Raw genomic sequence first — 11,671 nt, 5'->3', positions numbered from 1 at the left:
CAAGCAAAACACAATTTTAGAAAGATAAAAAATAATGCGCATTTTATTTTAAATTATACTTTTAAAAAATACATTTATCGACTGTTTATAGTGATGTCTTCACTTAAATAATTTCATTTAATGTTATTTAAAAAATCTTCTCAACACTTATAATTTTTAACACCTTTTTCCGTTTTCGAAGATTATAATTTATTTCAGAAATTTTGTTCTCGGTGAAATTTTGTTCTCTACTTCTGTAGCGCCAATTTTTATTATTATTTGTCTTATTCCAATCTCGCTTCTAAAAGATTTTGAATCTAGAAAATAAAAAAGATTCTACGTTAAAATATCTTAAATAGTAATTGAAATATGTTTTCTGCTTGGGAATTACGTACTTTTGTCTCTAGAGATTTTACTTTATATCGCCATTGTCTTTTTATTTGATAATATATTTTTATGTCATCTGTCCACTTTTTTTGAAGTTCTTGCAGACGTTCGACTTTGGCAAATAAAGAATTTTCTAAAACATTAATTTTGGAAAACTTAGAAACAATTAAAGATTTATACATTTTCAATATTATGAAAATAGTGATCATTGGCGCAGAGATGTTGTGCGACTGTTTTCTGTGTGTTCAAGATCTGGGACCTTATTTTTGAAAACATGCGAATAATAACTTTCGTATACGAAAGTAACAGAATTAATAGACAATGGAATTATTCAATGGTATTCTTCCTTTGCCTTCTTATTTTGCCACTTTCATACACGAAAGTTATATTCGCATGATTTCAAGAATAGAGACTCTGGCTTCAAATCCGACTGATCAGTAAACATTTGATTTTATTCGTTCATTCTTGGAAGGCAATAGCAAACCATCAAGAGCATTATATATTATTACCATGAGAACCTTTCTAAATTAGACGTACCATTCAAAATTAATATTTTAACTCTAGATCCCACATATCTGTGTAAATTGTAAAAAGCGCACATTACAGAAATACACTGAAGAGTCATCGTCACATCTCTAATAAGAACTTAAGAACTACAATGACGATATAATTATTATTTTACCTTTACCCGTCTCTCCAGCAAAATCTACATTCGGTATAAGTTTTTTAATTAGTTTTGCGAGGCTTGCGTATAATTTTCTAATTTTTTTTATCCATGTTTTGCAGTCTTCAGTTTCATTAGCCAGTTGTTGTTTTGAGATTAAAATTTTATGTTTCAATTTGTCGATCTCTGTTTCAAACGTTTCATATAACTTTCCCAAAATATTATCGATACATAAAAACAAACCTGCAAACAAATATTATTGTCGTCTCTCTAATAAGAAATTAAGGATTGATGATGATATAATTATCAACTTACCTTTACGCGTCTCTCTAGCAGAAACTTCATCCGGTAATTCCAATTTTGTAAGATCCACGACGTTTGCGTTTGCGACTGACTCTTTAATAATTCTTTGTGCTTTGTTGTAATTTTCAATTTTCTCAGCCAGTTGTAGTTTTAAGGTGAAAATTTGTATTGTTATTCTTTCAACGGCTTTTTCAAACTTTCTTAACATATCAGCCATAAACAAAAATAGATTTGTAAACGATGCAAGTAATTGTTCGAACTCCTCGCTTTTTCCATCTTTAGTGATATAATCTAGTGGTGTATGTACTACAGTGTTCTCGTTAAAGGCTCTTTGCAAATTCGCCATTATTTCGTTATTTTACAAACACACAAAAGAGATCGCAATTCCGATACAACAATGGTGGCAAACTGACTGAATAAGGTGCGCAAATTCAAATTCCCGCAGCGAGAAATCGCTGACGACTTTTCCCCTCTACTCCGATTTTCCCCTCTACACATATCTTTAGCGGGATTCTGTAACTCCTTAGCGACAATTCGGTATCGTTACAGCGTCGTTGCGCAGATATTATACATGATAGAAAAGCTGCGCAACGACATGTAACGATACCTCTAGCTATCGTTAAGAGTTACAGAATCCCGCTACTTGTTCCGAACCCATCGAATAATCGCCGGAAGTTCGTTTCATCTAAACAGCGGGTATCCTGCGGTTTACTTGATGCTACAAATAATTCGAAACGTTTCATTGATCAATCTAAATAATTTTACGAATTGATCAATTAAAGAATGCTTCTAATCAATAGCATCAATGGATCGCAGCCGATGATGCTACAAGTGTTTTGAAGCATTCTTTGATTGGTCAATTTGTAAAATTCTTTGTTCCGATTGAGTAATCAAATACTTCGAAGCACTTGTAGTGTCTGACCACAGCCAGCATCGATAAATCGATGACACTTTGGATCGAACGAAATTTGATTTCAAATTGATTTAAATACGAGTGTCGCCAATCATTCCTGCTTGGCATTGCGAAAGTAAAATCGATATTTTTATAATAAAATTCACAGATTTACTTCTGCATGGCGTAAATCTATTATTTTTTATTAAGAACAAATCGATGCTTACAGAATCACAATGACACGTATCATTTTATGGGCACATTGCACTAATTTCCTAAACAAGTTTGCATTGCATTATTTTTATATAAATATAACTTTTACATTATTTTTTCGCGAAATATACTTTGCTTCTTTGTAACAAATATGTATAATTTGAATTTCTAACAAACTAAAGAAATACGTCCAAAAGCGATGAAAGCATCATAGAATGGAGGGAGCAAGGAACAATAATATACAATTTTATAATACTGGGAAAAGCGTGGTAAAATAGTCCACAGTAACAATATTTATTATGCATGTAATCATTATTGTGGCACCGCCGGTGGCGGTGGTGGCTCATTGTCGTCAACAGGAGCTCCTCTATAATTTGGGACGATGATCGGTTCGGAGCATTGTGGAACCATTGGTGTCAATGGTAGAAGAGAACCGAAGAAAACGTGTTGGATAACAGGAAACTTCGCCAGTACCTGCAAAATAAAAACATAGATACAGGCAACAATTCTTTTTAAATCTTGTAACATGTACAGACTATAATTACCTCCGCTTGATACATTTTGATAAGACCACTGTTCACTTTTGACCATGAGGACACCGCACTAACATTCCATAACTGATTTGAATGCTCAGCGAAAGGTCCTATTTTCACCTAATAAAATGCGATCATTATATTAAAAATAATATCCTCAATCTTGGATAATTGATTCATACCAATGAAAGAAGATTTCATTGTATTTTTGCAAATTCGAACAACGTTCTTTTACCTTTGAGATAAACTCGATACAGCCAAGGAACATGTATTTCTTGCTATAAGACTCCACAATACCTTGGTCTACAAAATGCCGCGGTTCTATACGTGGATGTCCTAAAACATTAAATTGTATCAAGATAAATATCACAAGTTACAAGAAAAAAAAATCACTTTAATTTTATTATATATTGATAAAAAATATAAATAAAAAGTATATATATACAAAAATACCAATGAGCTGAGCACTGCCCCATATGAAGGGTACAAATTGATAATCATCTAAGCTCCAAACACCATGACTACCTGCTGGCTCCATACGGTAGATCAGCTGAAGTCTGCGCACCAATTCGAGATACCTTTAAACCGAGAGAAAGTAATTGTAAAAGATATGAAAGAAACCACGTAAACCAAATAAAATTTGACAAAAAAATTAAAGTACCTATTAAACACTTTTATTACAGCAGCAATCCTATCATTGTCTTCAAACGCGCCTATCTTAAACATGCAGCAAAGAAACATGATGAAAGCCATTTCGTGACCTGTTCCATAATCAATGCGAGTTGGATTCCCAAAACTTTCGTATAAATACTGAACTATCTCTGGAATTGCGCGATGCAAATCTTCTGGCAACACTTGTTTCAATTCCTCCATAGCGTTCTATAATAATAAAATTAATTTTAAAGTTTTCAATTAATTAATTATATATTTTTCCTTAATATACTCTTGTAAATAATTTATATTCTTAAATAAAATTTTAATAACACACCTGCTGCAGTCTCTCGTGCCAAGTGCGAAATGATTTATTTCCAAATCGCTGAGGCTGTTCGGTAGGTGGGATTTCTGTTATCCATTCGTCAAATTTGTTCAACATCTGTATAACACTGCCTATTGCAAGTGACTGTGGACACTGTGCATCCAAAGCGTGCCCCTGAACAGCATCATTCAGCGCCAAAATAAATCCCAAGTATTCCTACAAGCAATATTTTATGTAGAAAAATATTATTTGTTATTTATATAAATTATCCTATACAGTACTGAAAAAGTTTTGATACTACAGTTGCTACTACTTGAAAGAAAATAGCAGTAAAATATTAATTTTTGTAAAACACTATTTTTATATTACATATTACAAAAATTAATATAAAGGCAACTACAAAAAAATTAAAATATTTCTCAAAAATGTTTCATCTTTGGATAAAATTACCAGCACAATTGATGGATTATGTATTCATATTGATAACATAATATATTGTTTTGTATTAAACAAGAAGAGACATGGGAAGTTTTGAATTATCTTTTTATGATTTAGGCTAATTTTTAACAGAGTTGTAAAAAATAAGTAATAGAGATATAGCTATGAAAATGGAACCTTTACCTTTAATTAAATTATTACAAAGTATAAAATAAATTTTTACAGAAATAAAAGGTTTACTGATATTTTCTTCAAATATTGTAGTAGCAAATGTGTTCTATCTTAATATTTTATCTAGCATTGTACATATACATAATAAAATGTATTCTATAATCAGTAGTTAAAATAAATGTACAATTGTAATAAAAAATAAGTAACTATAGAAATTGTCTTACAAAGTAAGCTTCCGATCTTTGCCAAAGTGCTAAGTCAGCTGGCGTTTTGACGCATTTCTTTGGCACAATAAATTCATGTGGCGTGGCTGAAACAACATATTAAAACACATCTTACAAATGTCACTCAATTATTTGAGTATATATATATATATATATATATATATATATATATATATATATATATATAATTGCAAGATACATACGTGACACATGTGTTCTCTTCAAAGGAAATTTTGGTGTTGCCGACATGACGAACGGGATTCGGCTGCGATATCAATGGGATCCGTTAAGGTAATACAATGGTATTTTTAACAATGACAGCATTTCACTTAAGCGCGACGGTTAGGCGTAATTAGATGACTCGATTATCCGCTATCATTAATTCGATCCCGAATACAAGAGGTACGATAAAACCTAACCTAATAATTAGGTTTACTTCGTGACGCCGCGATAAGAGCACTTTCAGGCGAAGGTAACGCGCAAATTGTCGCGTAAATTACCTCTTATGACGTAAGTAAACAAACTATAGACAGATGTAATAATTAATGACTCTCATGACCTCGCAACGGAATCTTTCGGTTGTCAACTTCCTACTACGCGACACTTGTAAAAAAACGCGATGCGCATACGCCAAGAGAACAGTTACCATTTGAAATCACGTGTCAAAAAAAACGACGAACCTTGTGAAATTCCATTTCACGGAAATCACGTCGTTAATAATGCAACACGCACAATAACGTATGTACAAATCGAAAATACAAAATGTTATCTTGAAATAGAGAAATCCGATTTGTACCAAGTTGCTAAAAATTTTGAATTTTCCGCGTTTCTGCAGCTTAAGAAATAAAAACCAGATTAAATTCCCCACTTGTTGACAGATGTGCGGTTAGGAAAAAATAATTGTTGAAAGAGGGCTGTCAATATTTTTGTTTATCGTGAAGGATAAAGTTTGACAAACATTTCCGATGTGACATTAAGAAATTTGTTGCTTGCCTTTTGCTAATTTAATTAGGTTTATAAAAATATTGCGTTCTATTGTATAAAGAGTAAACATAGTTTGAATGTAATTCATTTCAATAAATAACACAATGTTATATTTTTTTGCAGAATGTACATAGCTTAGAATTGTTATATTTACACAAGAATATAACGTATTTATTTTCTTATAATTAACACGGCGTACTAAAAAGAGGATATATAATGGGTAAGGTTTTCTTCTGAACGCAGTGATTTATCTTCAGAGATCAACACTTCAAAGTGAAGGCTAAAAAAATTGTTTTTTTTAATAGATAAAAAATGTTCTCCAGAAGAAATTGAAAAGAAGCGTTTATTAGCATTACAAAGGAGACAGCAATCTCAATTGAAGGCCCAAAATACATCTGTAAGTAGTCCAGTTCATCAACAAGCTCAATTGAGAGTTCAAGATACACCTACAAGTAGTCTGGCTCATCAACAGACAATATTAAGTGACAGCAGTAATGTTGTCCGACCAGTCAAATTAAACAATCGTTTCAATCCTATATCAAGAAATCCAGAACCGAGAAATTCTTCCAGTTTTACATTGTCTGTAACGGGGAAATGTTACATGATCAGCGAGGATAGATTTGCCTTAGAAGTGCAATTTGTACCTGCAATTATTGAAACATTTAAAACTATTCCAAGCAGAAATTATGGTAACCACGAGTTGATTGGTTTAATAATGATGCATACAAAAAAATATAATATTAACATCTATTTTTGCAGATCTAAAGACTAGAATATGGAATTTTCACATCAACGATTATAACAGTTTATTACAAAAATTGGCGCAGTCTAAGGATTTTAAGATATCTGTGACAAAAATACCGGAGGCTGTACTTCAAGTAATTGGTTATATAATAAAAGTAAACATAAATATAATTGAATGTTTTTTAAAACCCTGTTATTTTAGGTATTTAAAAAAAATTTAAAGTCAAACAGTCAAATACTAGAAGAAGAAGAAGATTTATCAAAGATTGACGAACAGTTAGTAGGTTCTTTATTGCCGTTTCAACGAGTTGGCGTTTGGTAAATATATTTTTTTATATGTAATTATGTGCATGTTGTGTATATATATATATATTATATATATATATATATATATATATATATATATATATATATATATAATATGTGTGTACGTATGTATGTATGCATGTATATATGTTTATATATGTATTTATATGTATTTATTTTGTTTTTGAAATTTATTTTAGTTATGGTATATCGAAGCATGGCCGTTGCATAATTGCGGATGATATGGGTTTAGGGAAAACTATACAAGCGTTAGGTATAGCACATTATTTTAAGGATAGTTGGCCGCTTCTAATTGTAGTGCCTTCAAACGTCAAGTAAGTTCCATTGTAATTAATTTAATGATGAAGATAATTGTAAGTACTTAAAGTATAATACTGAAAATACTTTATTTAGGTTCCAGTGGTCTTCGGCAATTAATGAATTCTTACCAACCATCCCTGCACATTATATTCATCATTTTAAAAATACGAGAGACTGTATTGATGATGATAAAATCACCATAATATCGTATGATTTATTAGTGCGAGTCATAGATACAATCGAGAAACATATTTATGGCTTTGTTATTTTGGTATGCATATATATGTTATTTTTCACAAGTAAGAGAAACGTTGCTATTGTTATTACATTTTACAAAATCGTAGGACGAATCTCATGTTTTGAAGAGTAGACAAACGGCGAGATTTCAAACTGTTCGACGAATATGTACCCATGCGCGTCATATAGTTCTGCTCACTGGTACTCCAGCTTTGTCGAGACCATCCGAATTATATTCCCAGATTTCCCTTATTATGCCACATTTTCTGAGGTAATCAGAAAGGCGGTAGATATTTTATACACTATATAAACATGCGTATATTTCGAGAATTTTTTTGCAGTTATGAAGATTATGGTGAACGATATTGTGCAGGAGAGAGATCTACGTATACAGGAGAGTTCACGGGTTCTTCAAATATGCAAGAGTTACAAATGTTACTGAAGGTCCATTGCATGATTCGAAGATTAAAAACTGATGTTTTAAAACAGATACCATCTAAAATAAGGTCTTAAAAGATAATATTTTTGTGACGTAAGCAACTTTAGTAGGGATTTAAATATTATTCATTCATTTATATGTTTTAGGCAGATGATTATTTTAGATTCAGGCTTGATCAAGACTGGCACCAAGAGAATGAACGAGATGTCGAAGAAAATGGAGAAACATATGGCGGCTTTAGAGAAGCATTCTACTCTAATTCAATATTATAACGAAACTAGCGATGTAAAACTGAAGGCAATATGGTGTGTAAATAATACATTATGTTTCTTAATGAATACATTAATAATTTCTGTTTAAATTTAACATTGGAATTACAGCAATTATGTTGCGAATTTATTTGAAAGCAAGACAAAATGCCTTTTGTATGCTCATCATCAAATCGTTATGGATGGCATTTGCAATCTTGCTGAAAGTATGAAGATACGGTAAGTTGTTATATATTTATCGTTAGTGTCATGTATTGCAATTATGACAATTTGCAGATATATAAGGATTGACGGCAAAACTAATCCAGAGCAGAGAAAATTGCAGGTCGATTTATTTCAGGAACGGGATGACTGTTTGGCGGCGATTCTGTCAATCACTGCCGCAAACGCGGGTGTTACATTAACGGCCGCACATCTCGTGGTTTTCACCGAATTATTTTGGAACCCTGGTGTAATTGACTAAAAATTTTACAATCTGAACAGAATATTATGTGCAGAATTAATCTTACGGCGTTAACGTTGTTTTCAGATTTTGCGTCAGGCGGAAGATAGAGTACACAGAATCGGGCAAAACAACAGCGTAACAATCCAGTATTTAGTGGCGAAAAACACCTCAGACGACTATATGTGGCCGTTGATTCAGAAAAAGATGTCTGTTCTGAAAGCGGGCGGTCTCGATCAAGATTTCTTGATAGATAGCATCGAAGGCTCACAACAAAACAAGAATAAACAACGAGACTTGACTTCTTTCCTAAATAGTTCCTCATCCTCCGAGAAAGGATCTCAGCAATCGCAACATGATGAGGAGCAAAAGAATTCTGCAGTTCCAAAAGCGTCTGTCTCAAATGATATCAAAGACTTGCTCGATATTGATGAGGAGTGCTTTGACTCTTGCGATTGGGATGAGATTTAGTGATGCACTATGTTTTCACGTTTGCAATTTAGCGCTCTATCGCTGTGTTTAAAGAAAAATATTTTTGTACGAAAGAAAATTAAAATTAAAAAAATTCTATGTTTAATCTCGGATTTTTTTTCATTTCCAGCTTTATCAAATGCAGAAAGTGTCTTTTAAGGTTTAAACCTGTTATTAAATGAGAGAAAGAAGTATAACACTTTTCAGTGTAATAAGTTTCAATTCAAACGTTCGAGATCTCGGATAGAGAAAGGATTGAATTTGAATAATTCTACCAGTTGATTAATGCGATTGGTCAATTTTCTCTCTGTCCGAGATCTCGGACCGATTTTTAGTGTCGTGTACAATAACATGCATAAATAAGCTTCTTTTTCGATGTAGTCTCTTAGAATTATTTTTTACTCGTTGACACCTCATATCATGATTTTTATTTTACTCTTATTATATACATGCGTTTTTTACTTTTGACATTAAATTATTAATTTAGTTTATATTTTCCTTTTAAACAGATTTGACTACTTTTATACTTTATTAAGAAAAGTTTAGTAAAGATTTGCTGTTGATTGGCATGGATGTCTATACTTTGGTCACTTACTTTCGAAAAAATGATCTCAGCGTACCTGAAAAAAGTTGGTTTCCTGCTGTCTCCGTAAGAATTTACAACGGATTCCTCTATGGCGAAGGAAAATACCTCATTTTTCAACAAATTACGGTAACATGCGTATTAACGCGAGCGACATTTACATCTGTATTGTTGGTTAAATATGTATTAAATTATATTGTCCTTACTGAAGATGACTACATTTACGATTGAAATGTATACAATAAAATTCAAAGTATACTGTTATCATCTGTTGAAGATTGTTGACATCAGCACAATGATCTACTTCTGCTCTTATACTATATAGGCTTGATAATTGTTGGTTTGATCTTAAATCTGAAGAGCATTGATTCGACGTATTATTGTAAATAATAATTTTTATTTTTAAAGTATTTTTTTAAATAATAATTATCTAAAAATTAGTCGAATAATACCCAACTCTGATATTAAAGCTATATGTCAGAAATAAAATAAAATATATTACCTTCAAATAACTTTTCTTTATTAGTATCATCTTTATTAAAATAATAAAATAATACAAAATATTATAATGCTATTATTTACTTCATATTCAAAACTTACAATATTTCTTTTTCATAAATTCATAATATAATAACATATTTAGAAATAATGAACAAAAAAAAAATATATATATATATATATATATATATATATATATATATATAACAGCGCGATCGAAGTAGATGATCTATCACAGATATACGATTGGCTAATACATCACCGAATATAAATTACTATTAGTGATCACGTAAAATTATATAATTGCAAATTTCTCTCGAGAAAGTTAGCTCATCGACTATTCGAAACATGGTAAAATAAAGTGAAACGCATCAAATTATTTTGAAATCTTGAACAGGAGCTGTAGAAATGCAGCTCTGTTAATTAAATCTTACAAGATTTAAAAAAACATGACTATTTCGACAAGAATCACCTTACTCTCAAATGTTGAATTATAATTTTTTTTTTTTTATTAATTTGATGTCCTGTACATGAAAAATATATTTGTAACTTTTATTAATATAATAACGCATCAATTTTGATCATAGAGAACGGCATTGTAAATTGCGTTATTATCAACGGCCAGAAATCTTTTCTGTTTTTGTATTCTGAATAAAATCCATTTTATCGGAGAAATATTTTACAACCGACTGCGATTAAATACGAAACTGCGATGATGTTCTGCAGATGGCAGCTTCCACGCGACGACGGTTCGGTAGCACGCGTGTGAATTTTGGTTAATATTGTTTATAACAAAGTGAATGACAATGTCTCTTTTCAACGTGCGACAATTCTTTGGCACGTTATATCAACGTTATATGTTCTCATTACCGACGATACACTTATCTCGCACACAAAAGGTAAGAGCAAAATAGGCGGCTCTTCAAGGTTAGAGTACATACTTTCACTGTTTGTAATTTATCATTACATAATAATGTAAAAAATTCCAAGGCCAAGTGCAACAGCCGCGCGGGGATTTTATTGTTGTAATTTGGACTTGTTACAGACGAGTGCAGGCTCATTAATTACGTATGTTTCTTTTAGATTTTCATTATCTGCTTTGCTAGTGGTTCAATAATACTGGGAGGATTGGCACAGTTTTTGAAGAGACGCCGGAGACATCCCATCACACCTCCCAGGAGACATTATAAAGACTACAAAACAAGATTAGGAAATATTAAGAATGCAAATTTTGGTAATACTATCATTATGTGCTGTTATGTTACAGTAACTAGTCAAATTATGAAGTTAATGTGTTACGAAATTGAAGTATATTTAAATCTATTAATGATTATGTAACAAAGCGAAATAATATAATCTTTTCTGTTACTCCAAACTTCTAGATGTATTGTCACAAGCATCTTGGGCAAGAAGAAGTGAAGCCAGCACTAGGAGTCACATTAGTGAGCGGGCATCACTCATCTCCTCTGTGCCAGGTGGTCCAGACAACAATGAAAAACTTACTCCACAACAATATGGTGTCCTTGGTAAGTCCAGTAATTCATATATAAATGTAAAAAATTATATATACATATATATATATATATATATGTGTATG

At 31.6% G+C, this 11,671-nt stretch overlaps 4 protein-coding genes across 10 annotated transcripts in view; 2 read left to right on the top strand and 2 right to left on the bottom strand.

The window, feature by feature from the left end:
• Positions 1-14: 14 nt before the first annotated feature.
• LOC105195424 lies at positions 15-1,849 on the bottom strand. 2 transcript variants are annotated; one of them, XM_011160809.3, is made up of 4 exons: positions 1,346-1,846; positions 1,049-1,273; positions 375-499; positions 15-296 (listed from the first exon to the last, which is right to left on the bottom strand). In XM_011160809.3, the coding sequence occupies exons 1-4, from the start codon at positions 1,677-1,679 to the stop codon at positions 264-266; spliced, it is 717 nt and encodes a 238-aa protein (XP_011159111.1). In that variant the 5' UTR covers positions 1,680-1,846; the 3' UTR covers positions 15-263. The 2 variants fall into 2 exon arrangements, with proteins under 2 accessions (XP_011159111.1, XP_011159112.1); XM_011160810.3 differs by having other exon boundaries at positions 18-296; positions 1,055-1,273; positions 1,346-1,849.
• Positions 1,850-2,395: 546 nt separating this feature from the next.
• LOC105195425 (serine/threonine-protein phosphatase 2A activator) lies at positions 2,396-5,420 on the bottom strand. Its single transcript, XM_039456330.1, has 8 exons — positions 4,984-5,420; positions 4,781-4,866; positions 3,960-4,163; positions 3,633-3,850; positions 3,425-3,549; positions 3,207-3,307; positions 2,984-3,091; positions 2,396-2,912 (listed from the first exon to the last, which is right to left on the bottom strand). The coding sequence occupies exons 1-8, from the start codon at positions 5,027-5,029 to the stop codon at positions 2,751-2,753; spliced, it is 1,050 nt and encodes a 349-aa protein (XP_039312264.1). The 5' UTR covers positions 5,030-5,420; the 3' UTR covers positions 2,396-2,750.
• LOC105195903 (SWI/SNF-related matrix-associated actin-dependent regulator of chromatin subfamily A-like protein 1) lies at positions 4,973-9,099 on the top strand. 5 transcript variants are annotated; one of them, XM_039456319.1, is made up of 14 exons: positions 5,383-5,518; positions 5,888-5,984; positions 6,070-6,161; positions 6,237-6,453; positions 6,524-6,642; positions 6,711-6,826; positions 7,015-7,149; positions 7,229-7,406; positions 7,480-7,643; positions 7,714-7,878; positions 7,958-8,116; positions 8,192-8,299; positions 8,357-8,531; positions 8,610-9,099. In XM_039456319.1, the coding sequence occupies exons 2-14, from the start codon at positions 5,981-5,983 to the stop codon at positions 8,991-8,993; spliced, it is 2,016 nt and encodes a 671-aa protein (XP_039312253.1). In that variant the 5' UTR covers positions 5,383-5,518; positions 5,888-5,980; the 3' UTR covers positions 8,994-9,099. The 5 variants fall into 5 exon arrangements, with proteins under 5 accessions (XP_039312252.1, XP_039312253.1, XP_039312250.1 ...); XM_039456318.1 differs by lacking the exon at positions 5,383-5,518 and adding an exon at positions 4,973-5,071 and having other exon boundaries at positions 6,070-6,453; XM_039456316.1 differs by having other exon boundaries at positions 6,070-6,453.
• Positions 9,100-10,781: 1,682 nt separating this feature from the next.
• LOC105195429 (mitoguardin) overlaps positions 10,782-11,671 on the top strand; it is a 32,197-nt gene continuing 31,307 nt past the window's right edge. Inside the window, exons 1-3 of one of the 2 annotated variants that reach the window (XM_039456114.1) lie at positions 10,782-10,973; positions 11,158-11,308; positions 11,457-11,600. In XM_039456114.1, coding sequence (XP_039312048.1) covers positions 10,875-10,973; positions 11,158-11,308; positions 11,457-11,600 — 394 coding nt within the window. In that variant the 5' untranslated portion in view covers positions 10,782-10,874. The remainder of the gene's footprint in view (positions 10,974-11,157; positions 11,309-11,456; positions 11,601-11,671) is intronic. The other variant, XM_011160817.3, reaches the window with a different exon arrangement.

This window comes from Solenopsis invicta, chromosome 12 (genome assembly GCF_016802725.1).
Source record: "Solenopsis invicta isolate M01_SB chromosome 12, UNIL_Sinv_3.0, whole genome shotgun sequence".
In the NCBI taxonomy this organism is placed as follows: Eukaryota; Metazoa; Arthropoda; class Insecta; order Hymenoptera; family Formicidae; genus Solenopsis; species Solenopsis invicta.
This window is presented reverse-complemented; position numbering and strand designations above follow the sequence as displayed.

What these genes read in the sequence shown, in the direction of transcription:
- LOC105195903 (XM_039456318.1), top strand. An exon ending in GTAAAACTGAAGGCAATATG is followed by an intron (nt 8,117 to 8,191) that starts GTGTGTAAATAA and finishes TTGGAATTACAG; the next exon opens with CAATTATGTTGCGAATTTAT. An exon ending in GCTGAAAGTATGAAGATACG is followed by an intron (nt 8,300 to 8,356) that starts GTAAGTTGTTAT and finishes GACAATTTGCAG; the next exon opens with ATATATAAGGATTGACGGCA.
- LOC105195425 (XM_039456330.1), bottom strand. Translation starts at nt 5,029, where the DNA reads ATGTCGGCAACACCAAAATTTCCTTTGAAGAGAACACATGTGTCAC. An exon ending in GGCACGAGAGACTGCAGCAG is followed by an intron (nt 3,851 to 3,959) that starts GTGTGTTATTAA and finishes TTATTATTATAG; the next exon opens with AACGCTATGGAGGAATTGAA. An exon ending in GTATCGAGTTTATCTCAAAG is followed by an intron (nt 3,092 to 3,206) that starts GTAAAAGAACGT and finishes GCATTTTATTAG; the next exon opens with GTGAAAATAGGACCTTTCGC.
- LOC105195424 (XM_011160809.3), bottom strand. Translation starts at nt 1,679, where the DNA reads ATGGCGAATTTGCAAAGAGCCTTTAACGAGAACACTGTAGTACATACA. An exon ending in TGCTAGAGAGACGCGTAAAG is followed by an intron (nt 1,274 to 1,345) that starts GTAAGTTGATAA and finishes ATTTGTTTGCAG; the next exon opens with GTTTGTTTTTATGTATCGAT. An exon ending in TAAAATCTCTAGAGACAAAA is followed by an intron (nt 297 to 374) that starts GTACGTAATTCC and finishes TTTATTTTCTAG; the next exon opens with ATTCAAAATCTTTTAGAAGC.